Source organism: Hypanus sabinus, chromosome 4, assembly GCF_030144855.1.
Source record: "Hypanus sabinus isolate sHypSab1 chromosome 4, sHypSab1.hap1, whole genome shotgun sequence".
In the NCBI taxonomy this organism is placed as follows: domain Eukaryota; kingdom Metazoa; phylum Chordata; class Chondrichthyes; order Myliobatiformes; family Dasyatidae; genus Hypanus; species Hypanus sabinus.
The window spans coordinates 45295058-45321270 of record NC_082709.1 but is presented as its reverse complement, the minus strand read 5'-3'; the positions used below and the strand labels follow the sequence as shown (position 1 = coordinate 45321270).

Below are 26213 nucleotides of genomic sequence, written 5' to 3'. Positions count from 1 at the left end.
TGAAAAGAATGGAGCCAAATTCCCCAAATCAGACTAGGAACTGGGTTTGCAGAGGAAGCAAACATCCACGTTAAAGTATTAGGAAATTGTTTCACAATATTAACTTTACCTACAGGAGCACCTCACACAGCATAATGTTTACAGTTCAAAGCCACATTGTTACTTATGGACCACAGGTAGTACTCTGATGAAACCATGATCAATGTTCTCTGTTCTGCAAGTGCAAATGTATCCTCGTAGTGAAAGTATATTTTTCACCCAGTTACCATCCTCATGGTAAAGAAAGTTGTGTGTGATTCCCAATGGCTAAATTTGCAAGCAATTCCTTTTTGGCATTATATTGTAATCATTTTCCAGATAGCAACTGCCTCTTTTTCAACTGACTACAGAGCTGGAAATAGATTGTGCATTCTTTAGTCTTTCGTGGCATAGACCAGTGGTCCCCAACCACCGGGCCGCAAAGCATGTGCTACCAGGCTGCGAGGAAACAATATGATCTGGCGATATGAAATGATATGAGTCAGCTGCATCTTTCCTCATTCCCTGTCACGCCCACTGTTGAACTTGAACACACGTGACTGGTCATTACACACATGAAGTCATTACCCATGCGAGGTCATCAGTTGCCTAAACGCAGTGATACCCGCGTGCCAGGGATCACTGGGTGGCCTTGTGCGGCCGACAAGAAGTGCCGTTGCTACTGGCCTGGAGCGCGGACAGATGGGCACCGCCTCTAAACCTGTTTACCACACCGAATGTTCGTGGGGAACCCGGTGCTAAAATATTCGCAGACGACCTCACTTGGGTTCAGGGTTTCATAAGTAGCAGAGCAGCTACCTCGCTGCGATCTACTGAAAGTCATCCCTCGAGCCAAACTTTAGTTGGCCGATAAATCCTACCTACCTACAAGGGGGTGCGGGCACGCACCCTGTTGCACTCCTTGCTCGCTCTGGACTGCGACCGCCACAGCCCCGGCACAGGGACCTCCGGCCCTTACCTTGTCCTCTCACTGGTGTGTTACAATGGTTTTATATGTTCATGCGAGGAAAATATGTGCTGTGTGTTTAATATTAAATTTGTTAGATAAGCCCTTTTAGAAACAAAATTGAGTGTATTAGCCACTTATAAGTGACTTATAGTTGACTTATCACCTATATTCTGGTTGTGATTAACACCCCACCCCCCCCAACCCACCGTCGGCCAGTCCACAAGAATATTGTCAATATTAAGCCGGTCCGCGATGCGAAAAAAGGTTGGTGACCCCTGGCATAGACTGGCCAAATGAATCACTTCACATACAGAAAAATTAAATAAATGAGGTCACATACACTCACTGGTCACTTTATTAGGTATACCTCTACACCTACTCATTAAGGCAAATATCTAATCAGCCAATCATGTGGCAGCAAATCAGTGCATAAAAGCATGCGGTCATTGTCAAGGAGATCAGTTTTTGTTCAGACCAAACATCAGAATGGGGAAGAAATGTGATCTGATTGACTTTTGTTGTTTTGAAATTCTGAAACATAAATCTATTCAAAACAAGTACACAGAACCTGGAATAATGCTTTAATTTCATTTTTACATTAAGCAAGGCATGTATGTATGACGTGGTGGCCCGATTATGTATGCCATGCATGCACTTTTACATATAACACTTAATTATTTAAACAACAAAGAATGCTTAATCAAACAATATACTTACAAAGCAACACACACAAAATGCCGGAGGAACTCTGCAGGTCAGGCAGCATCTATGGAGATAAATAAACATATTAATTGAATTGACTTCTATTACTTACATCCTTCATATGCTGGGGAATAAAAATCTTTACATTACATCTCCATCTAAAAGGGCAATGTGAAATTTATAATAATTTATAATAAATAGTATGTACAACAGGACAGTCAACATAACATAGAAATACAGTTGTGTCAGCATGAATTAATCAGTCTGATGGCCTGGTAGAAGAAGCTGTCCCAGAACCTGTTGATCCTAGTTTTTTAGCTGTGGTACCATTTCCCGGATGGTAGCAGCTGGAAGTGTTTGTGGTTGGTCTTGGGTCTTGGGGACTTGGGTCCCCAGTGATCCTTTGGGCCCTTTTTATACATCTGTCTTTGTAAATGTCCTGAATATTGAGAAGTTCACATCTACAGATGTGCTGGGCTGTCTGCACCACTTTCTGCAGAGTTCTGCGATTGAGGGAAGTACAGTTCCCAAACCAGGCAGTGATGCAGCCAGTCAGGATGTTCTCAATTGTACTGCTGTAGAAAGTTCTTAGGATTTGGGGGTCCATGCTAAACTTCTGAGGTGAAAGAGGCACTATTGTGCCTTTTTCACCACACATCCTGTATGTACAGATCAGCTGAGGTCATCAGTGATGTTTATGCCGAGGAATTTAAAGCTGTTCACTCTCTCAACCCCAGATCCATTGATGTCAATAGGGGTCAGCCTGTCTCCATTCCTCCTGTAATCCACAACCAGCTCCTTTGTTTTTGTGATGTTGAGGGAGATGTTTTGTTGACAGCACTGTGTCAGCATGATAACTTCTTCTCTGTAGGCTGCCTCATTATTATTTGAGATAAGGCCAATTACTGTAGTATCATCAGCAAATTTAATTAGCAGATTGGAACTGTGGGTGGTGACACAGTCATGTGTATACAGAGAGTAAAGGAGGGGGCTTAGGACACAGTCCTGGGGGCTCTTGTGTTGAGGGTCAGAGGGAAGGGAGCCCATTGTTAACCACTTGCTGATGAACTGACAGGAAATCCAGGATCCAGCTACACAAGGCAGGGTGAAGGCCGACGTCTCTGAGCTTCTTGTCGAGCCTGGAGGGAATTATGGTGTTGAGTGCTGAACTGTAATCCAAGAACAGCATTCTTACATAAGCATCCTTCTTCTCCAGATGTGCAAGGATGGTTTGTAGAGCTGTGGCTGAAATATTACTGAAATATTAAATACACAACACTACTCTCTGCTTAGCTACAACTCAATATAGAATACCTCTCAACTATATATACAATATACTATATAATACAACTACATCTACAGCATAGTAAATTTTAAATTATCTCATTCAGGTTTAAAGATTTAATCACTGTGGAGGATTTTTTACTCTTTTGGGATAACATTTTTCCTGACAAGGGAGGTCACTCTGCTTGGCAGGTGAGACTTGTGGCTGTGAAACCATCTCAGGTTCTGGGTGGTTGTAGAAGTTGACTCTGAGACTGAAGGAAGTGGTTCTGACAGCTCTGGACACCTTTCTTCTTTTCTTGGCTTTTTGATTCTTGCTTCTATCCCAGTCCCAGCTTTTTTTCTCTCTCTATCTCACTCTTTTTTGTTACCGCATTCCTTCTGTCCTTCATGCCTTTCTCTTTCTCACTCACATTCTTCCACTCGATCTCTTCTCTCCTTTTCAACTTCTTGTCTTTTTTTTCTCATCTTCCTTTTTCTTCTCCTTGTTTCCCATGGGTATCTCTGCACTTGCTAATTTTTTGAGAAATTAGCTCTTGTTCATCTCCTTTCATTTCCATAACACTTATGTCATCATCATCTTATCCTTTTTCTTCTTCTTAGGATGTGCATCTTGATCTTGGGAAGTTGCACTTATGGAGTATTCTCTTATTAATCCTTCTATTGCAACACACACAAAATGTTGGAGGAACTCAGCAGGTCAGGCAGCATCTACGGTAAGGAATAGATAGTCAATGTTTCAGGCAAAGACCCTGCCACAACTGTCTTGATGTTGCACACCATGAACCATTGCCCAACAGAGGGCAAACAGGCATTGGTGTCAACCTCTGTGCCTCTGATTGGAAAGCATTTTGGACCGATGGACCATGCTGTTCACAGGGATCGTGAAAGTGATGAAAACAGTAGTCCAACTACAACCATTTCTGTGGGCAACATAGGTCCTGAAGAAGTGTCTCAGCCCGAAACAATGACTGTTTATTAATTTCCATAGATGCTGCCTGACCTGCTGAGTTCCTCTAACATTTTGTGCATATTGTTTTGAATATACAGCATCTGCAGACTTTCTCATGTTTAAAATCCATCTATTAGTCCCTTTACAATCTGATCTCTCCTCTTTGGTTCCTTGTCCACAACATCATATGATGAACCCTCTGTTTTCTCCTTAACTCCTTTCTTTTTGATCTTCCATTCATCCAGGTGTGCTTTGGTCTTTGCATCTACTTTTACAAGCAGCTTTTTGTCTCCCACTTGAAGCTCATGCAATAATCTGAATACATGCAGAGTAGATTCTGGTTCTTTATACTCACAGAAGCCGAATATTTACAACTTTCCTAAAGTTCTGTGAACTCTCTTCCAGTTTACAATCAAGCCATATTTTGCAAGTAATTGCCTAATTAACATATCAGAAGCTTTCTCAGATACACTGCCTACAAAAAGTGTTGAAGTCAGATTACTGCTTTCATCACTTTCATGATTCCTCTGAGCAGCACGATCCTTCCTTGGTCCAATATGCTTTCCAACCAGAGGCACAGAGGCTGGCACCAACACCTGTTTGCCCTCTGTTGGGCAGTGGTTCCTGGTGTACATCATGAGGCAGTTGTGGCATCATCCAGTACCTTTCTTAATTCACTTTCTGTTGGCTTTATTGTAGGGGATGTAGCATGAAAATGCTGAATGGATCTTCAATCAAGTTGTAGTTGTCTTAGCCACACATGGCCCCACAATGCCGGCCCTCCTGTTGTTACACATACAAGCCTTGTTGGTTGTCATATTTCACAGTTACAAATGCCATTATCTTTTCTTTAGTATAAGTTCTTCGTTGGATATCTGCGGACTTTGGTTTAGTATCCTTGAAATGCTGTTCAAACTTATGTTATGGAATGTGTGTAACAGCTGAGCGGGTGTCCAAATCCATTTTAATTAATTTGCCGTTCACTTCTGGTGTAAGCCATATTCTCGAGGCTACCCAGTCCTGAGTCACTCTCATCGTTATCAGATGTTTCATCAGTAGCATGCAGACTAGTGCTCTTTTTGAAACTGCAACTTGACATTTTAACGTTTTAACTACACTTCCCTGTGTAGTCCATCTATGTTTGTCTGCCTGACATGCTCTTTCTATGTGTCATACTTTGTTGCATTTCTGCAAGTTTTGTCTTTAAGCCTGCATCGGTCTGGTGTATGCGAGCCCCTGCAGCAACAGGAAGAGCATTTGTTTGGCCAGACTGGCTTCTTTTCAGATGTTTGTGATCACTTTCATTCCTGACTGCAACTCAGTTGTCTGATGTTTCCATCAGTACAGCTATTTCTACAGCTCCTTTAAAAAGTTGTGCTTTTTAGGAGCCATTTTTGAATGCTTTCTTGTAAGGTTCCACCAACTAAGTGATCTTTCAGTACGTCATTAAGCCCATCACTGAACTGACAATGCTCAGACAACTTCTTCAATTCAGCTACATAAGCTGAAATGGACTCCCATTCCTTTTGATTCTGCTTACGAAACCTAAAGTGTTCCGCAATCAACAATGGTTTCAGTTCTAAATGTTCCTGCATTACTTTCATGATTTGAGCAAAGCTTATTTCTTCTGGTTTGGTTGGAGCAGTCAAACTTTGAGTCCAATGCACTCAGAAAAATTGGCACCCGCTTCTCATTGGCTATTTAATTTGCTTCAAACTACTGCTCAATTTGCTCAATATACAATAATCAGTAATCCCTTGTGTCATCAAATGTGTCTATCTCGCCGATGTAGCCAGCTATTTCTGCGTTTTAAAATTTATGATTATTATCACATGGTATCCACTGTTTATGAACCCATTAATTTATCGGTTTCCTACCTTTTTTTTAAACTCGGCCATGTCTGTCCCTTTAAGTGAAACATGTGCTGTGCTGTCTTTTTTTACTGTGCCGTTTCTTAGTGCACTTTTTAAATGTGAACGTCTCTTGGCACTTCAACAGGTAGGTAATCATCTTGTGTTCGCCACTGTTATGTTTTGTAAGTCCAAAACAGAAAACTAATCAAAATAAGAATATAGACCCCGGAATAACGTCTCAGTTTGTTTTTGCTTTACATAAGGTCCATACCTATGAAGTGGTTGTATAATGGTATGCCATACATGTTCTTTTATATTTAACATGTAATGAATTACTTAAACAACAAAGGATGCTTAATCAAACAATATATTTACAATATTACTCAACTCTCAACTATTACTGAAATATTAAAGACACTGTCACTTTGACTGTGGAATGATTATTGGTGCCAGACAGGGTGGTTTGAGTATCTCAGAAACTGCTTATCTCCTGGGGTTTTCATGCACAACAGTCTCTAGAGTTAGAGAGTGGTGTAGAAGTCAATAAAAATCCAGTGAGCAGCAAATCTGTGGGCTTAAACTCCTTGGTAATGGGAGAGATGAGAGGAGAATGGCCAGATTGGTTCAAGCTGACAGGAAGGTGACAGTAACTCAAATAACCATGCATTACAACAATGGTGTACAGAAGAGCTTCTCTGAATGCACAGCACTCTGAACCTTGAAGTGGATAGTCTACAACAGCAGAAGAGAATGGACGTCCATTCTGTGACCACTTCATTAGGTACAGGAGGTACCTAATAAAGTGGCCACTGAGTGTATATTTGATTGTTATTTTGCTAGATAGGTATCTTATGGATAGGGGAATCAAGGGATATGGGGACAAGGCCGGAACCAGGTATTGATAGTAGATGATCAGCCATGATCTCAAAATGGCGGTGCAGGCTCGAAGGGCCGAATGGTCACTTCTGCACCTATTGTCTATTGTCTATTGTCTATAGGCATTGCAAAGTCAAACGTTTGTAAACAAATGCAAGGGTTACTTTTTGTAAAGTGCTACGTGGTTGCTATGGAATTTCTTTCCTGTTATAGTTTGGCTATATGTTATTTGGATAGTCTTTAAAATAGTCCTTTGAAATTAGGTCCTTGAAGCACACTTTAAATTTCAAAGTTCAAAGTTCATTTTATATCAAAGTATATATATGTCATCATGTACAACCCTGAGATTCATTTTCTTGCAGGAATTCACAGTAAATACAAGAAACACAACAGAATCAATGAAAGACCACCCCTACCAGGATAGGCAAACAATCAATGTGCAGAAGACAGCAAACTGTGTAAATACAAAAAGAAAAATAAATAATTATTATTAATAAATAAATAAGCAACAAATATCATGTTCAAGAGTCCTTGAAAGTGATTCGATAGGTTGTGGGAACACTCCAGTAATGTGGCCAGTGAAGTTCAGTGAAGTTACCCCCTCTGGTTCAGGAGCCCAATAGTTGAGTGGTGATAACTATACCTGAACCTGGTGGTGTGAGTCCTGAGGCTCCTGTACCTTCTTCCTGATGTCATCAGAGAGAAGAGAGCATGGACCTGGATGGTGGGGGACATCGATGATGGATGCAGCTTTCCTGCAACAACACTCCGTGTAGGTGTTAGTTCATGAATGGATTACTTCAAAGAGCAAAAAATGTCCTGCAAAAAGGAATAAATAATCAGCCTATTTACAGCTTTTGTTGAAATGCAAGATGCCTTTAATTTACAGCGAGGCATTATTTGAAAGCTAATTTAAAAGATGCTTTAAAACTCATTGAGATCAAACCACAGCAACTAACTGATTGAAATCCTGACTGTAACTATGTTAAAGCTTGCTAGTGTCTTTGCAAGGCAACAAGGTTTTAGGGTCAGAGGTGGCCCAGTTGGTAGAATGTATAGCCTGCTGACAACACTTACGGTTGACAGAGAGCTCGTGAAAGGAAGCAAATGTTTCTCTGATAGAGGGTCACCTCTGTGGCAGACATAACCTTCTCAAAGCGAGGCACAGCCTTAAAACTATTTTATGAACGGCTGCATTTTATTATTATAGTGTGTACCATTTTTACTAGTGGCAGTTTGTAACTGCCAGACTACAAAAAGCCAGCCTTTCATAGAGTATTAGACTCAGCACAGGAAGCGGCCCTTCACGCCCTAGCACCCTGTGATCACATTCCAGTCAACAGCCACCCAAACTCACCAACCCAGGCCGCATCTGCGTAAAGTGAAACCGAGCCAACACTTCAGGTTAGAGATCCTCCTTCGGAACTGAAAAGGAGATAAATGAATCTCGAAAAACAGCAGGGAGGGTGGGAGAGGGGATGCCACTGACAGGGTAAAGGCACGGTGGCCATGGAGATAAGTTGTAAACAAAGTTATCTGGTCAGTGAGTGAGTGGGAGAAGTTAGATGGTGAGAACATAATATTAAAGAATCTAAACAAAAGAATGTGGGAGTTGCAAAATGCAGAGCAGGAGGATAAGACCAGCAGGTCAGGCTGGACGTGCCCACCACTCCCAGGCAGGAACAAAGATGGAAAAAGGAGAAAAATATTTTTGATCTAGTGTTTCAGATAGATGACGGATAGAGATGAAGGAATCAGGTTACTGGGAATTATAGAATTCATTATTGTAGAATCTGGAGGGAGTGGTGAGAGTGTGAGAAGATAGTTACAGGGAAAATTAATGTGTAATAGGATTGTTTGAGTCAGCAGACACTTCTGCAAGTCTGCGAAGACTTGCCTGTAATATAAGGGTGCATGGAGTTGGAGTAATGTATTAGCATGGACAGAGGATTGGTTAACCAATAGAAGGCAGAGAGTTGGAATAAGTGGGTGTTTCTCTGGTTGGCAATCAGTGGCAAGTAGGGATCGGTGCTGAGCCCACAACAGTTTATGATATACATTAACAACTTGGCAGAGGGGACCGAGTGTAGAGTATCTAAGTTTACTGATGACTAAATTGATTGGAAAAGGAAATCGTGCAGAGAATGCAGAGAGATGTAGATAGGTTAAGCGAGGGGGTAAGGATGTGGTAGTCGGCAAATGTGAGGCTAGCCACTTTGGAAGAAAAAATAGATCAGATTATGATTTAAATGGTGAAAAATTGCAGCATGCTATCATGCAGAAGGACTTGGGAGTGCTAGTGCATGAATTGCAAATGTTTGGTTTGCAGGTGCAACAGGCTATCAAAAAGGTAAATGGAATGTTGGCTTTGGTTGCTAGAGGTTTTGCTGCAGCTGTACAGGATATTGGTAAGGTTGCACCTGGAGTACTGTGTGCATTTTTTGTTTTCCTTACTTGAGGAAAGATGTACTGGCTTTGGAAGTGGGGCAGATGAGGTTTCCTGATTTGATTCCAAAGATATCAGGGTTATACTATGAGAAGAAATTGAGTGGCCTGTGACAAAACTTGCTGGAATTCAGAATAATAATTGGGGATCTTATAAAAACATATAAAGCTATGAAAGGCATAGAAGTAGGAAAATTATTTCCACTGGTTAGTGAGTCAAGAATTAGTCAACTTAGCCTGAAGTAGGATGGGAGTAGGTTTAGGATGCAGGAAGCAGTGAACCTATGGAATTCTCTGTCCAGGAAAACAATTAAAGCTACCACATTAAATATATTTAAGACACAGTTAGATAGATTTTTGCATAGTTGGGGAATTAAGAGCTGTTGGGAAAAGGAGCTGAGTCCACAGCTAGTTCAGCCATAAGCTTATTGAATGGTGGAGCAGACTTGATGGACCAAATGGCCTACTCGTACTCCTATTTCTTATGCTTTTTACGTACTTGATGAACTGAAATGGCTTCTCAGCTTCTTGTGAAGAATATGGTAGAAACTGCAATTGTGTTCAGGATAAGGTGCCAGTGAAGTGGTCTATTTTGTTCTAGAAGGTGTCAAGTTTCTTGAGTGTTGGTTGAGATACAGTTCTCCAGGTACCTAGAGAATATTCTATCACACTGTTCATGTTACTAAGATCCCTCTGACTCATTAATATTTCCCACATTAACAGCTTCCTCCACCATTCTTATTTGAATGTATATTGTCCTACAAAGATAACACAACATTTTATAGCAGAGTTGATTTAAGAGACAGGGTTACACTCCTTTGGACCAGGAATGTTAGGTCATCCTCAGACTCATTCAATAAAAGTAGGATTTCTGGTTACTGAATAAACTTGGCTTATTTAGTTCTTCTATGTGCTGTGATTTAATCCAATCCTATTTGACAGCGTTTTAATTAAAGTGGCCTTTACTGTTCAATTAAATTTAAACTTTTGGAGCCATTTTACAATCTGTTCAGCGACTGTTCTAATGGAGTTGAAGTGTTCTTTCCTGACCAGTTTATCTGCTTTTCACTTTGTAAATTGTTTATTAGATCAAACGGAGATATTGCTTTGTGGAGTTTATGAGGAAATGCCAAATTCTTGAAATTGCTCCCCATTACACTGTTTCTTTAACCCTCTGACTGCCAGGCTTACTGAGCAATCTTTTTATAGCTCAGACATTGAGATGCGGTGCTCCACTGTTAAGTTCATGAATGAAAGCTGAAGTGAAAAGGAAAAAGTTGAGCACGCTTGTCTGAGTGATTTAAAATTAGCTGTTGACAAGGCACGTGCACATGTATGTACACACAACACAAATCCAAAGTGATGTGTGAAGGAAAATCATTCAAAAAGATGTGGAAAATCTGCATATGTTCCATGGTCTGGCTTTAACAGAAACATGCATAAATCATAAAGGAGGAAGAAAAGTGGGACCAACGGTGATAGCTCAAGCACACAATTATAATGAAAGCTCACAAAATGGCCTGGTTGGAGTTAATGTATGAAAAAGTATTTTTTTATCCAATGCCTCCCTTTTCTGTCTGAGCGCTATCTAACTGTGATTAGCTGATCAGATATCAGGCTGAACCGCTTTGCCTGTGTTAATATTTTCATTTTGTTCTGTTTAATCATAGTCATCTTGGCCAAATAAATTTGCATTTTCAAGTTAGATGACTGAATATCTTAAAGCACTTTGAAATACTCAGCCACTTGGAGCACGATGCACCCAATGTTGTCATTGTGCCAAAGAAGTCAATATCCTTCATATAACACGCCCTTGCTAGTAATTACTAGTTTCTCTCTGTAGATTTCAGGTTTCAAATTGGAATTTTTTTTAGAAAGGTCTCAGCTAGGTTTGACCATTGCATCCTTGCTGTGTGTACCCTGTCACTATACCAAGAATATCTTTTGCAGTTTATTGGTGAGTGGTTGATGCGGTGGGAGGGAGTACAGGGTGGAAGGGCTATTGCATAAAAAACAGTTTAGTTAAAGCATATCTAATTGATTTATAAAACCCGGTCATTTGAAAATTTAAGATGGCATAAGAATTGTTTCCTCTTTTGTTTCTTTTGAAACCTTGATGTTACTCTCTTCAGCAATGGCTGTCTGCAACAGAAGCATTTTCAGGCTTCTTGTCCTATTTGCTTGTCTACGTCCAGATTGGTGGTTTAGCCTAAAGTTCAGAAAACTTGCTGAGAACTGTTTTATTGGGTGGAATCTTTCTTTTGGCTAATGAGACCAGTATAAAATGGCACATTTCCATCAGCACTTAAAATAGCGTCTTTGTAGAAGTCAATTCCAAACGTTTATTTGCTATAAACCAAAGAATGCTTGGGTGATATTAAGCTAATTGAACACAACCTTAATATGGCTGGTGACTGTCAGGAACCATTCAGCAGACTATGTTACATTTACGGTGGAAATTTGTTGACACTAACATTTCAGTATGATATGATGCCACTAATCAAATGGTTGCATCTAAATTCTTTGGGATTCTTATCATTAGTCCACCGAACTGAACATTAATACTGTTTTACAATGTGGTTTCAGTGTATGAATGTGCAGTTTTCCCCAGGAATTGTGGCAAAGGCAATAGTAAACCTGTGTTTGTATGCTGCTTTTTTATTGTAGCAGATAATCCCCGGTGCTTCACAGAAGCATAATCAGACAAGATTTGACACAAAGCCATATAAGGAGATATTTTGTGTAGATGACAACAAGATTGTTCAAAGAGATAAGTCTTCTGGAGCTTCTTTAAAGGGGGAAGGAGAACCAGAGAGGCCAAAAGGTTTAAGGAAGCTATTTAAGGGCCTAAGGCCTTGGTAGCTGAAAAAATGGCATCCTATTATGGATTGGTTAAAAATAAGATTAAACACGAAGTCAGATTGGAGGAGTGAAAATTTCTCAAGGGATTATAAGTGTTTTCAGAGATGGGGAAAATCATGAAGCAATTTGAAGCAAGGATGAGAATTTTTAAGGTTATGGGGTTCTTAACTGGGAGCCAGTGATGGTTACAAGGCTTAGGGCACAGGAGGCAGGGTCTTGGATGCCTCCAATTTTATTCAGGATAAAGTGAGCAAGATTGACCAGAAATACAATGGAACAGTAAAATATATACAGAGAAATGGTATTCCGTATTCCTAAAGGTTTAGCAACTGAAGCAGGCAAAAAATTGTCTGAAGATATGGAAGTGAAAATAGGCAGTCTTACTAATGATGTGTGTACATGGGTCTAAACCTCTTAACAGGGCTACACATTGACACTGAGGTAGAAAAGAGCCTAGGTCAGTTGCAGACATTTACAACGAACAGGCATGGATTCTATACCTTCAGAAAGGGATTTATGTTGCAGACTGAAAATAATGGATTCTGTCTCCCCATGAATTATTTTGAGGAAATTTCTCCACGACAGGTAATGTGGAACAAGGAAGTATGACCATTGATAGATGGCTGAAGGAATCTGAAAGTTGGTGATAGAATCATGCAGTAATAGAACATTTTTGACATGGAAAGAAGCCATTTGGCCCATCATATCAGTGCCGGGGGAGCAAGTGGCACTGTCTAATCTGTAATCCTGCACTACGCGTGTAGTCTTGCCGGTCACAGATCTCTGGTACATATCAACATGCATTTTAAATGCATAAGGTTTTTTGCCTTCCCATCCATTTGGTCAGTGAGTTCCAGACCGTTATCACTTATTGAGTTCAGTATATCTCTACTCCCTTCTAATTTTCTCCTTGTTAACGTAAATCTATGTACCTGACTTACGATCCTCTCTGTTAGGGTAAATGAGCCCTAACCAGTAGTACTGTCTGGATCCCTCAGAGTTTTATAGATCTTAATTAATTGTATCCTAAGCTTCCTCCTTTCAGCCCTAACCTTTTCAACCTTTCCACATAGCTACAATTTCCCACTCTTTGCACATCTTTGTCGCCCAATCTATGTCAGGTCTCACCAATATAAAGGAGGCCTTACCAGGAGCACTAAGTGCAGTATTTAACCCCAACAACAACTATCTACCAGAAGATCATTTATTGTATCATTTTCTTCATATCGTCTCCTACATTTAGATGAAGATCATGAAAGATTACTGAAAGAAAGAACCCAAATAGTCAATCCTTATACACTTCAATTCCCCATCAAGAAGGCCTCAAAGCCCTCTGCTACTTTCTGGACAATAGACCTCACCAGTTCCCCAACACCACCACACTCCTCAGGTTGGTGGAACTGGTACTCAGACTTAATAACTTCTCTTTCGGCTTTTCCCACTTTCTTCAGACCAAGGGTGTAGCTATGGGCACTCACATGGGCCCTAGCTATGCCTGCCTCTTTATGGGTTATGTGGAACGGTCTATGCTCCAAATCTATACTGGTACTGCTCCCCAACTTTTCCTTCGATACATTGACGACTACATTGGTGCTGCTTCCTGCACCCATGCTGAGCTCGTCAATTTCATCGACTTTGCCTCTAACTTTCAACCAGCCCTCAAATTCACTTGGTCCATCTTGGGTACTTCTCTCCCCTTTCTCGATCTCTCGGTCTCCATCTCTGGAGATAGACTGTCTACTGACATCTTCTATAAACCCACAGACTCCCATAACTACCTTGATTATACCTCTTCCCACCCTGCCAAATGCAAAAATTCTATTCCCTATTCCCAGTTCCTCCGTCTCCACCACATCTGCTCCAAGAATGAGGCTTTCTGTTCCAGGACATCCCAAATGTCCTTTTTCTTTAAGAATCATGGTTTCCCTTCTGCCGTCATCAATTATGCCCTCACCCGCATCTCCTCCATTTCCCGCACTACAGCCCTCACCCCATCCTCCCGTCACCACAACAGAGACCGTGTTCCCCTTGTCCCCACTTATCACCCCACCAGCCTCCAGATCGAGCATATTACCTTCCGCAACTTCCGCCACCTTCAACAGGACCCCACCACTAAGGATATCTTTCCCTCTCTACCCCTCTCTGCTTTTCACAGGGATCATTCCCTCCGTGACGACCAGGTCCACACGTCCCTCCCCATGGATCTCCCACCCGGCACTTATACCTGCAAGCGTAAGTGCTACACCTGTCCCTACACCTCATATCTTACCACCATTCAGGGCCCCAAACAGGCCTTCCAGGTGAGGCAACACTTCGCTTGCGAGTCTGTTGCGGTAATCTATTGCATCCAGTGCTCCCGGTGCATCTTCCTCTACATTGGCGAGACCCAACACAGATTGGGGGAGCGCTTCCTCGAGCACCTCTGCTCCGTCCGCCACAACAGACAGGATCTCCCGGTTGCCACTCACTTCAACTCTCCTTCACATTCCCATTCGGATATGTCCATACATGGCCTCCTCTACTGCCATGATGAGGCCAAACTCCGGTTGGAGGAGCAACACCTCATATACCGTCTGGGTAGTCTCCAGCCCCTTGGTATGAACATTGAATTCTCCAACTTCTAGTAATTCCCTCCCTCTCCCTTCCCCCATCCCACCTTCACGCTGTCTCCTCTTCTAGCTGCCTATCACCTCTCTCATGACTCTGCTTTCTTCTACTACCCATAGTGCTTTCCCCTTCTTCACCTCTCCTGCCTGTCCCCTCCCTGCTCCCCCTCCCCCACTCCTTTCTCTTTCCTCTGATTGGTTTTTCACCTGGCACATTTCACCCTCCCCCACCTTCTTTATAGGGCCACTGCCCCCCTTTCTTCAGTCCTGACGAAGGGTCTCGGCCTGAAACGTTGACTACTCCTTTCAACAGATGATGCCCGACCTGCTGAGTTCCTCCAGCTTATTTGTATGTCTTGATTCGACCACAGCATCTGTAGCGTACTTTGTGTAACCCAAATAGTCAGACCTGTGGAACTGTACTGGTAACACACTTCCATTCTGATAAATACACTTCAACCACATCCCATTGCCTAATGTCACTCTGCAAATTTTGGACTCTGTTTGGTATTCTTTCTTGAATCTCATAGGCTTTTACATTTTTGAACATATGGGATCTTGCCTTGCTAAAATCCATATTGACTATGTCAAATGCATTGCCCTCAAAGACCATAGTTCAATCATGTCAATCAGATAAAATCCTTACATTCTTTAGACATGATGTAGAGGGGGTTCACTGGGTTTAGCCTGTGGTGAGTCTCCTGGGACCATACTTGCTGGGATTCGGAAGAAAGAGAGGGAATCTTATAAACACAACAAAGTCTGTAGATGCTGGAAATCCAAAGCAACTTACACAAACTACTAGAGGAACTCAGCATATCAGGCAGCATCTATGGAAGTAAATAGATGGTCAACATTTTGGGAAGAGACTTTTTCAGGACTGAGAAGGAAGGGGGAAGATGGCAGAATAAAAAGGTGGAGTGGACCAGAAGGAGGTGAGTTGGAAAGAGACAGGTGAAACCAGGTGGATGGGAAAAGTCAAGGGCTGGAGAAGAAGGAATCTGATGGGAGAAGAGAATGGACCATAGGAGAAATGGGAGAGGAGGGGACCCAGGGGAAAGTAATTGGCAGGTGAGAAGAGGTAAATGGTCAGAGTGGGGAATAGAGGACGTGGGGGTGAAAGTTGTTTACCTGAAGGAGAAATCGATATGCAAACCATCAAGTTGGAGATGGAATACCCAGATGGAATATAGGTGTTGCTCCTCCACGCTGAGGGGAGGCGTGACATGAACCGACATGTCAGAACAGGAATGGGAATTAAAATGTTTGGCCACCAGGAAGTGCCAATTGTGGCGAATGGTGTGGAGGTGCTCAAAGACGTAGTCCTCCAATTTATGATGGTCGTTAGCAATGTAGAGGAGGCTGCATCGGGAGCATTGGACACACTAGATGATCCCAGCAGATTCACGGGTGAAGTGTTGCCTCGCCAGGGAAGACTGTCTAGGGTCCTGACAGGGGGTGAGGGAGGATGTACATGGGCAGCTGTAGCACTTAGGCCATGTGCAGGGATCTTATAGAAAATAATGACAGAGATAGATAAGATAGAAACAGAAAAGTTGTCTTCACAGGTAGGTGAGACTAGAACTTGAGGAGATAGCACCACGACTTGTGGGAGTAGACAGAATGGAGACGAGGAGGAACTGTTTTCCCCAGAGACTAGTGGATCTGTGGAATTCTTTGCCCAAGAAACAGTAGGGTCTATCTCATTAAATATATTTAAGAGACAGATAGATTTTTGCATAGTAGGGGAATTAAGCATTATGGGGTAAAGGCAAGTAAGTGGAACCGAGTCTATGGCGGGGTCAGTCATGATCTTACTCAATGGTGAAGCAGACTCAGAGGACCATTTGGCCTATTCCTGCACATATTTCTTATGTTGTTACTGATAAATCCTTGCTAAGAGTTAATCCATGCTGATCTGTACACTGTGTGCCTATAATGGGATTCCAATAATTAGCCCAATGCAAAGTTAACGTGACCTGCAATTATTTGTCTCTTCCTTCCTGCTTTTGTAAACTATGGTATGTTAGACCATAAGACCATCAGATATAGGAGCAGAAGTAGGCCATATGGCCCATCGAGTCTACTCCGCCATTCAATCATGGGCTGATCCAATTCTTCCAGTCATCCCCACTTCCCTGCCTTCTCCTCATACCCTTTGATACCCTGGCTAATCAAGAACCTATCTATCTCTGCCTTAAATGCACCCAATGACTTAGCCTCCACAGCCTCTTGTGGCAACAAATTCCACAGATTTACCACCCTCTGACTAAAGTAATTTCTCCACAGATTTACCACCCTCTGACTAAGGTACCCTAATGTTAGTGTACCTCCAATCATTTGGCATTATGCCTATGGCCAGCGATAAATGAAAATGGTCGTCAGGGTCTCCAGAATTTCCACCTGTGTTTCAACAGCCTGGGTATACTCAACTGAGCCAGGTGATTTATCCATATTCAAAGATTCTAAATCCTTCATTACCACCTCTTTCACTATAATATTTTATCTAAAATTTCACACTCGTCCTTCTTAACCACAGCACTGGCAACATCCCTCTTCTTGTGTGAAAACAACTGCAGTGTATTCATCAAAGGCCTTGCACACATCCTCCCGAGATGTCAGAATTGTTGTCGTTAGCATGTATTTCGAGCTCTTGTCGAGCTGATGTTGCCAAAGAACAATACACAGGTATAGAACAATAGGACAGGTATAGATCCAATGAGATATTCCACCGGTAACTCCGTGGGCTTCAGTGGGAGGCATTTGTCATGAAAGTGGACAGCAAATAGAGAGGAGACAATAGGAGGGAGTTCAGACCTAATGTCAAAATAGCTATGATAATTGTAGTAGTTTGAAGGACTGGCAAGGCGCTATTGAAATTTTGAGGATGATACAGCGGGCAAGTAGACATAGGTTGAAGAGTAGAATAGTGAAGGCCACACGGTTTAAGTTATTCTCATGAGACCAAAGATCCAGGGAATAGGTAGAATTGTTTTGTGGAGCAGTAAATCGTGACAAAGTTGGAGGCCACCACTGGATCTGGACTTGGAGGGGAAAATGTGAAACTCCAGCCGGGACCCAGCCTGTGGCTGAAGCTGCCATGGGTACAGCACACAACTTGATTTCGGTTTGCACACTTGCACACAGCTGTGCATAATATGAGTGTTGAGGGTGTGAATTTTAAACAGTTTTTATAAGGATATATCAACCACTGCTGTTAAAGTTTAACCTCTAATTTATAACTGAGGCATTTCAATAGCTTATTTACAAACTAGGACTTCTGCCAAGCATTCTGAGCCATGCTTTGTCATATTTAGAAGATACTGTTCCCAGCTCCATCACCACACAAGCTCTTCTGCCCGCTTTCAATTTCCAAGCTTTTCCCACTGTCATATTTTCAATGTTTTTCTCCATCCTATGTTCTGATTGTTAACTATGTTGTATTGTCTTTATAACAACAAAATTCCATGCATTGATGGATGGAATGCAGTTTGTCAGGACTATGATGAATTTTGTTTGCCCATGAGAAATTACGCATTATTCTTCCTCTTTCAGTATTATTACTGGATGAAATTAGGCAGGTAACTCAATGCAGTAAGGCCTATTGTATCCTGTGACCCAAGTTAAAATAACCTCCATTGTTTTACAGGGGTATAGTTGCTAATTGTTGATAAGTTCCCTAGAAGGGATTCATCTTAGGTTTATTTTCTTTTAGGCATTAATCAATTAAAATACATAGGTTAATGCATGCTTAAAATGCCAAGCAAACGGCTAGAAGGACAACGACCTCAAAACACCAAAGACTCCGGTGACTGTCTGGATTTTCCCCTGTGCTCTAGTTTCCTCCTTCTTTAAAAAGCTGTGCATGTTGGGAGGTTAATTGTCCTCTGTAAATTGCCTTAAATGTATAAGTGAGTGGGGATTTGGTGAGAATGTAAGGAGAATAAGAAATGAGATTAATGTTGGATTAGTGTAAATGGATGGTTAAGGATCGGCACAAATGTAACTGGCCAAAAGCCTGCTTGCTACTTGTGTCTTTGGATTGTATACTGGATTGTATAAGCACCTGACCTAAGATCTGAAAATGAGAAAATTCCAAATCTTTTTCTTCATAATCATATGCCGCCGAAAATATTTCAGGTGTAAAAGTTAATTGTTGTTGGCTGCTGTTGGTGCTGATGCCAAACCCCTTTGTTTTCTGTAACTACCATGGAACAGTTTGAGCTGCTGCAAGTGTGATGGTGGTGGGTTCGATCTGTAACAGTGAATTCCGGTCCAAGTTTGATTCAATGATACAAATGATGGGATGTGCTTATGCTCAGATGGTGTTTCAGGTGTTTGATTCCTTTTGGAGAAGTCACTCCTTTTGAGCCTTTTAAAGAGATCATCTGTTACTCCTGGGTAGTTAATTCTTGATTACCACGCAATACTTGTTTGAAGAACATAGTCATTAGACCGGCCATTCAGCCCACAATGTTGTGCCAATCTTGATGCCAATTCATACTAAATGCCCAGCTCCTGTTTATCATCCATCTCCCTTCATCCCTTCCGTGTTCATGTGACAATCTAAAATCATCTTCATCAATGTTCATGCCATCAGGTTGGAGGCTACCCAGATGGAATATAAGGTGTTGCTCCTCCAACTTGAGTGTGGCTTCATCACGACAGTAGTGTAGGCCATGGACTGGCATGTCGGAATGGGAAGTGGAATTAAAATGGGTGGCCACTGGGAGATCCTGCTTTTTCTGGAGGGTGAAGTGTAGGGTTTGGTGAAGCAGTCTCCCAATCTATGTTGGGTCTCATCGAATTACAAGAGGCTACACCAGGAGCGCCGGATACAGTAGATGACCCCAACAGACTCACAGGTGAAGTATCATCTCATCTGAAAGGACTGTTTGGGTCCCTGATTGGTAGTGAAGGAGGAGGTAGAGAGGCAGGTGTAGCACTTGTAATGCTTGCAGGGATAAGTGCCAGGAGAGAGATCAGTGGGAAGGGATGAATGAACATGGGAATCACGAAGGTGCGAGGGTGGAAGTTGGAGGCAGATTTGATGGAGTTGACGAGCTCCACATGGGTGCAGTAAGCAGCACCAATGCAGTCGTCAATTTAGTGTAGAAAAAGTTGGGGAACATAGTCTATTCAGCATACCTGACTAAAAGGCAGGCATAGCTGGAACCCAGGCGAGTGCCCGTTGGCACTTATGAACCATTAATTATCTCTGTGCTTTTGTCTGTAGAAGCAATCCTCTGTCAAGTGACCATGTCAGAGCTGCTGGAACATTGCTGCTTTGCCTGGACAGCACAGCTCTCAATGAACATTGGATGATTTCTGCTTATTCCGAGATTTTGGTCATCCAGTGAAGATCATGGCCAGCTCTACAAGTTGCCAACCACTTTCTTACTGGAAACGATGGTGTCCAAGTTCTGCCCAAAGCCCTGGGGAACAGTTCTATAATTTGTGGACAACAAAATGGAAGGGAGAAAAGACAAGAAATAAATACAAAATAGAAGGGAGAAGTCAAGAGCAACTAGAATGAAGTATTTTAAAAGTTTAAGAAGATACTTCATGCAAGTATAATAGATTGACTACAAAAGCTTATACCTTTGCAATATCTTTCCAGTTAGTAATAAGTTAGCTAATTAGAGGGCATAAATATTTTTCACAGCTCCTTTAAAGGGAAAAGTAGTTTAATAAAATATTCTTTGTGAAGCATAGACATAATTTCACAGCATATAAGAATATGCATGCAGTTCTTTGTTAATTGTTGAGATCTGTGCCTTCCATGCAAAGCACTATTTATTGCCCTTCCTTAAGAGGTGGTGAGCTACTTCTTGAGCCACTGTGGTGTTTCTGCTGAGGTTGGTCCAAGAGTGCTCCTGAGCAGGAATTGGAATTGACATCAGAGCAATGCATGCAGCTTGGAAGGGGACCTGCAGACGGAGGTGTCCTAATGCATGTGCTGCTTGGCACAATGGTGAACTGTCCTGCCACAATGAAAGCACAGAATTCTGGAAATACCAGGAAGCAGCAACTGTGGAGAGAGTGAGGCCCAATTAGTGCTTCAGGTTCATGATGCCAGTTCCCTTTGTCAAGGCGTCTTGCTGCTATTTCTGCCTCCATCTCTATTTCTCTGACCTGGAGACATTTCCCTGTCCAGCAGACTGCCAGAGCCCTCATTCCAATTCAAAGCTCCCTCTGAGTTCTCTTCCTCTGCATCTGTTCATCTGGAAGTGCCAGCATGGCCTCGATCTTTCCAGTTTCGCTACCTCATGTGTACTAATCCCCCTCCCAAGAACTAGCATCTCTGTAGCCTCTCAGGCCCCATCCTGATATTCCATTAAACAGTTAACAACTACCTTGCTGATGTCATTCTGAAAAACAACTTTAATTTGTAGAAGGTGAAAGCTGACTTCATGACTACCTATCTGCTTCTCTTTCAGCCAAGATCCCAATACCCCATCAGACCATCATGATCTAGCAAGAGTTTCCTCCACTGGTTTCAAGCAGTGCTTGTGATATATTTCTCTTGTAATCAGTTTTGGGACTTTATTCCGGTCTTTCTGATGGGTCATCAACCATCTTCTCCCATTTCCCACAGCTCTGCCATCACACCTTCCTTGTAGCACCAAGGCAGAGTTCTGCTTCCAGCTGAGTGTTCAGTGGGACCTTTCTTCTCCACTTCTGCCATCTCACAGTTTCTGTCATTGATATATCATCCATTCCCTCTTCCATCAACAGTGCAAAAGCACTGTACCCAGATCTACATTTCCGTCAGAATCAACTCTCAGTATCTTCCCCATGACACCATCCCACAAAAGCATTGGAAGTGTCACACAAAATCATTTATCTCCTTTCTCTCTAATACCCAGACTCCAGTAAACTTCTTCCAGATGAAACAATGAGTTATGTGCACATTTTTCAACTTAGTATTCAGCATTTTCTGCTTATGGTTTGATCATCTCCACACAACCACTTAAGGTTCTGGTTGTGACTTCTTTCAGGGGCACGTCAGTGAACATGACCACACATTGGTTGTTTTAATTCTCCCATTCTGACCTCTCTGTCTCTGCTCTCCTGTCATGTTCCATTGATGCTAGCAATAAGCTATATGAACAACTAATCAGTCTTTGCCAAAGAGCAAATTGCGGACTTCTGGACTCAGCCGAGTTCAGCAATTTCCTCTGATGATTCTGCCATCCCCATTTTCACCTTGCCCTGCCCCAACTTTGTTCCTTTACCTGCCCCATTACTATTCCCTTTTGCCTGTGTTACCATCCTTTTTGCCATTTAACTTTTTCTGTCGTCCATGTGAACAAAGATCTTCTCGTTTATTCTGTCCTTCCCTCCCATGTTCTCTAAATTTAAACTTGATTAATCTTATCTGCTTCTGATGAAAGGATGTTGAAACTGTAACTTTTGTAGCTCTCTGAATTTGATGTTGACCTTGAGGGCTTTTGGATTCTATCCTGCCCTCAACAACAGTCCACTGCAGGCGTATCTCAGGCCGTGGTTACTGTACGTGCTTCTGCTGTTGTCATTTGCAGCTCCTCCAGATTTGTCTTGTTTTTCTTGTCCCATTGCAGCCTTTTATTGCCTTGCACCAACCATTGTCCATTTTCCCTTTTAATCATTTCCTGCCAATCTTTTATTTACTTATTGAGTCATAGATTTTTTTTAATATCACAATGCCTGTATTTACTATCTATTCCTTATTGCTTCTGAAGAAAGAGTATAGTCAAATACACTGCCAAGTTTTTTTTCTCATATTTCCTCCCATCCCCTTTTTCCCTGTCCTGTTTGTCCTTAAAACCTGTAACATCCTTAACTTTTACTGAGATTCATCAAATGTCACCTCTGTTCTCTCACATGAGTATGATCTTTCCAACATTTTCTGATTTGTTGCCATTTGCAGTATTTTGCTTTTGTTTATAAAACACAGATTGAGGCCTATTTGCTGCATGGTGCTCATGTGTGGAGTAGACTATCTTAATGAAGAATATTAAGGCTGCTGATTAATTAAAATGGTACTGGTGAAAAGGGAGTTCTGATGGAGGAGCTGGTGGTGGTCTTAGAACAGAGAAGTTTGAGCTTGCGAATAGCTTTGTTGAAGTTTATGTGGATATTGCTAAACAATTTAGAAATTACTTGAGAATGTTTAATGCAATGAGCTATTATATACAGATTCTCTTTCTACTGTGAGGTATTACATACCTCACTTAACCTAGGACTATCAGGCAGATGTGTCTGCTTATAAGAGAAATCACTGTCAAAAGATTGTAAGTACAGTGTCAGAATAACAACCTGACACATTTTCATCAGGTAGGAAATAGTCAATCACCAATCTTAAGTAGTGCTTCCTAACTCATACATCACAGTGTAGTTAAAGCTGATTCTGTATGAGCAAAAGAACATTGGATAAATACTTGAAGAAAAAAATATTTGCAGGTTCAAAGTGAGTGATACTAATTGGATAGCTGTGCTGAAGATGTGATGGATAAATTGTCTTCATTCTATGCTGGATCATTTAATAATTAGCAAACAGTAAGATACCATAAACAATAGAAAATTTGCGGATGCTGGAAATCCAAGCAGCACAACAAAATGCTGGAGGAACTCAGCAGGCCAGGCAGCATCTATGAAAAGAGCATTTTTAACATTTCTGTCTGAGACCCTTCATCAGGACTGGAGAAAAAAAAGATGAGGAGTCAGAGTTAGAAAGTGGAGGGAAGGGATGAAGAAACACAAGGTGAAATGGGGGGGGGAGGAGGGAGGGGGAGAGATGAAGTAAAGAGCTGGGAAGTTGATTGGTGAAAGAGATACAGGGCTGGAGAAGGGGAAATCCGATAGGAGTGGACAGAAGGCCATGGAAGAAAGAAAAGGAGCACCAGGGGGAGGTGATGGACAGGTAAGGAGGTACAAGAAGAGAGGGAAATTGGAATGGTGAGGGGGACGTGGATCACGTGCAGACAGAAGAGATTTAGCGTTGTGTTCAGTACAGACATTGTGGGCCGAAGGGCCTATTCCTGGCAGTATAGTTCTATGTTCTATGACTTCAACTAGTACAACTACATCTTTGCAGTTGCATCTTTTTAACTAGTGTGTTATGTGGCTGCATTTGAGGACCCAGTTTTACTGTAGCCTTTGAGACACAAGCAAAATGCATTAACTAGAATGAGCTATAAATATAAATATAGAACCAGTTTTATTTTTTGAAAACATTTGATACCATCAATTATTATTTGCAGAACTTGTGGCAATAAGGCTGATTTAAACTAAAAATTTGGAAATGTACAATAATTTGCAGAACATAGAACGTAGAGAAGTGCAGACAAGGAACATGTACTTTGACCCACCGTCTCAGCCTTGATCCTGTCTGCCTGCATATGGTCTGTGTCCCCCCCTATTCTCTGCTTGTTCATGTGTCTGTCTTAGAACATCTTAACTGCTGCTATCCTGTCTGCTCAACCACTCTCTTGGCATCCACAATGCTCGGTGTAAAAAAAAAGTGCCTCACAAATAGCCTTCAAACTTCACTCTCTCACCCTAAATCTATGCCTTGTAGTTTTTGACATTTCCAACTTGGACAAAAAGAGTACAATTACCCTATTGATGCTTTTCATAACTCTATATATTGCTAATAAGCCTCCTCATCCTCCAGTGCTGCAGAGTAAACAATCCAAGTTCAACTTAAACTCTTTTATAGTTAATACTTTCTAATCCAGGCAACATCCTGGTGAACCCCTTTGCACCAAGGGAATTGTCAACTTGATTTAAAAATTCTCATCCTTGTTCCCTTAAACCTCACAGACTCTCCTCTGTGGCCCAGTGTCCAAACCTCTAAAATCTTTGCTTTCCTCCATTTCTACCCTTAAGGTTATCTGTACTTATCACTGGTCAACTGATTGCTAACTACTAAAAGTAATAAGCCCTTCATCAAAATTGTCTGTGCAAAAGATATAAATATAAATGTCTTGAAATATAAAATCAGATTTATATTCCTCTGCCACCCCTGTGTTGTAAATGACAAGTTTGCTGCTTTCGTTACAAACTAGGCCTTCACTTTATCTCTCCCATCTGTGTGGTAAGGTCACAAACTGGTTATAATTTTAATGACAGGATTCACCACAATGAGGCCAAACCAGTAAATGAGAAGGAGAAATGTGTCCAGTTCTGGTGGAGGATCTCGGCCTGAAACATCGATAGTTTATTCTTTTCCATAGATGCTGCCGGGCCTGCAGAGTTCCTCCAGCATTGTGCGTGTGTAATAAATAAAAGATCAGATGATGAACCATTGTTTAGCTTCATTGACAAGAGCTATGTCACCTTAGATTAGATTAGCTTTAGTCATCAAAAGTACATTGAAACACACTGTGAAATTAAACCAACAAGGATACATACTTTGATAATAAATGTCCTTTGAATCTGTGATGGTGCTGGGCAGCCTTCAGGCAATGTCATTCTTCTGATTCCAACATAGCAAGCGCAGAGCTCACTGACCCTAACCGCATGTCTTTCGGAGAAACTAGACTCACTGACCCTAACCGCATGTCTTTCGGAGAAACTAGACTCACTGACCCTAACCGCATGTCTTTCGGAGAAACTAGACTCACTGACCCTAACCGCATGTCTTTCGGAGAAACTAGACTCACTGACCCTAACCGCATGTCTTTCGGAGAAACTAGACTCACTGACCCTAACCGCATGTCTTTCGGAGAAACTAGACTCACTGACCCTAACCGCATGTCTTTCGGAGAAACTAGACTCACTGATCCTAACCGCATGTCTTTCGGAGAAACTAGACTCACTGATCCTAACCGGATGAAACTAGACTCACTGACCCTAACCGCATGTCTTTCGGAGAAACTAGACTCACTGATCCTAACCGGATGAAACTAGACTCACTGACCCTAACCGCATGTCTTTCGGAGAAACTAGACTCACTGATCCTAACCGGATGAAACTAGACTCACTGACCCTAACCGCATGTCTTTCGGAGAAACTAGACTCACTGACCCTAACCGCATGTCTTTCGGAGTAACTAGACTCACTGATCCTAACCGCATGTCTTTCGGAGAAACTAGACTCACTGATCCTAACCGCATGTCTTTCGGAGAAACTAGACTCACTGACCCTAACCGCATGTCTTTTGGAGAAACTAGACTCACTGACCCTAACCGCATGTCTTTCGGAGGAACTAGACTCACTGACCCTAACCGCATGTCTTTCGGAGAAACTAGACTCACTGACCCTAACCGCATGTCTTTCGGAGAAACTAGACTCACTGACCCTAACCGCATGTCTTTCGGAGGAACTAGACTCACTGACCCTAACCGCATGTCTTTCAGAGAAACTAGACTCACTGACCCTAACCGCATGTCTTTCGGAGGAAACTAGACTCACTGACCCTAACCGCATGTCTTTCGGAGGAAACTAGACTCACTGATCCTAACCGCATGTCTTTCGGAGGAACTAGACTCACTGATCCTAACCGCATGTCTTTCGGAGGAACTAGACTCACTGATCCTAACCGCATGTCTTTCGGAGGAACTAGACTCACTGACCCTAACCGGATGAAACTAGACTCACTGACCCTAACCGCATGTCTTTCGAAGGAACTAGAGCTCTCTGACCCTAACCGCATGTCT

At 41.9% G+C, this 26213-nt stretch overlaps 1 protein-coding gene across 19 annotated transcripts in view; it reads left to right on the top strand.

Moving 5' to 3' along the window:
• Positions 1-26213, top strand: part of LOC132392708 (DNA-binding protein SATB2-like) — a 229258-nt gene that overhangs the window by 174053 nt on the left and 28992 nt on the right. The window contains exon 11 of one of the 19 annotated variants that reach the window (XM_059966980.1): positions 19805-24949. The exons of the other annotated variants lie outside the window; for them this stretch is intronic. Within the exon in view, the coding sequence (XP_059822963.1) occupies positions 19805-19825 (21 nt within the window). The 3' untranslated portion in view covers positions 19826-24949. Of the gene's footprint in view, positions 1-19804; positions 24950-26213 lie in introns of those variants that run through there. 19 annotated transcript variants of the gene reach the window in all.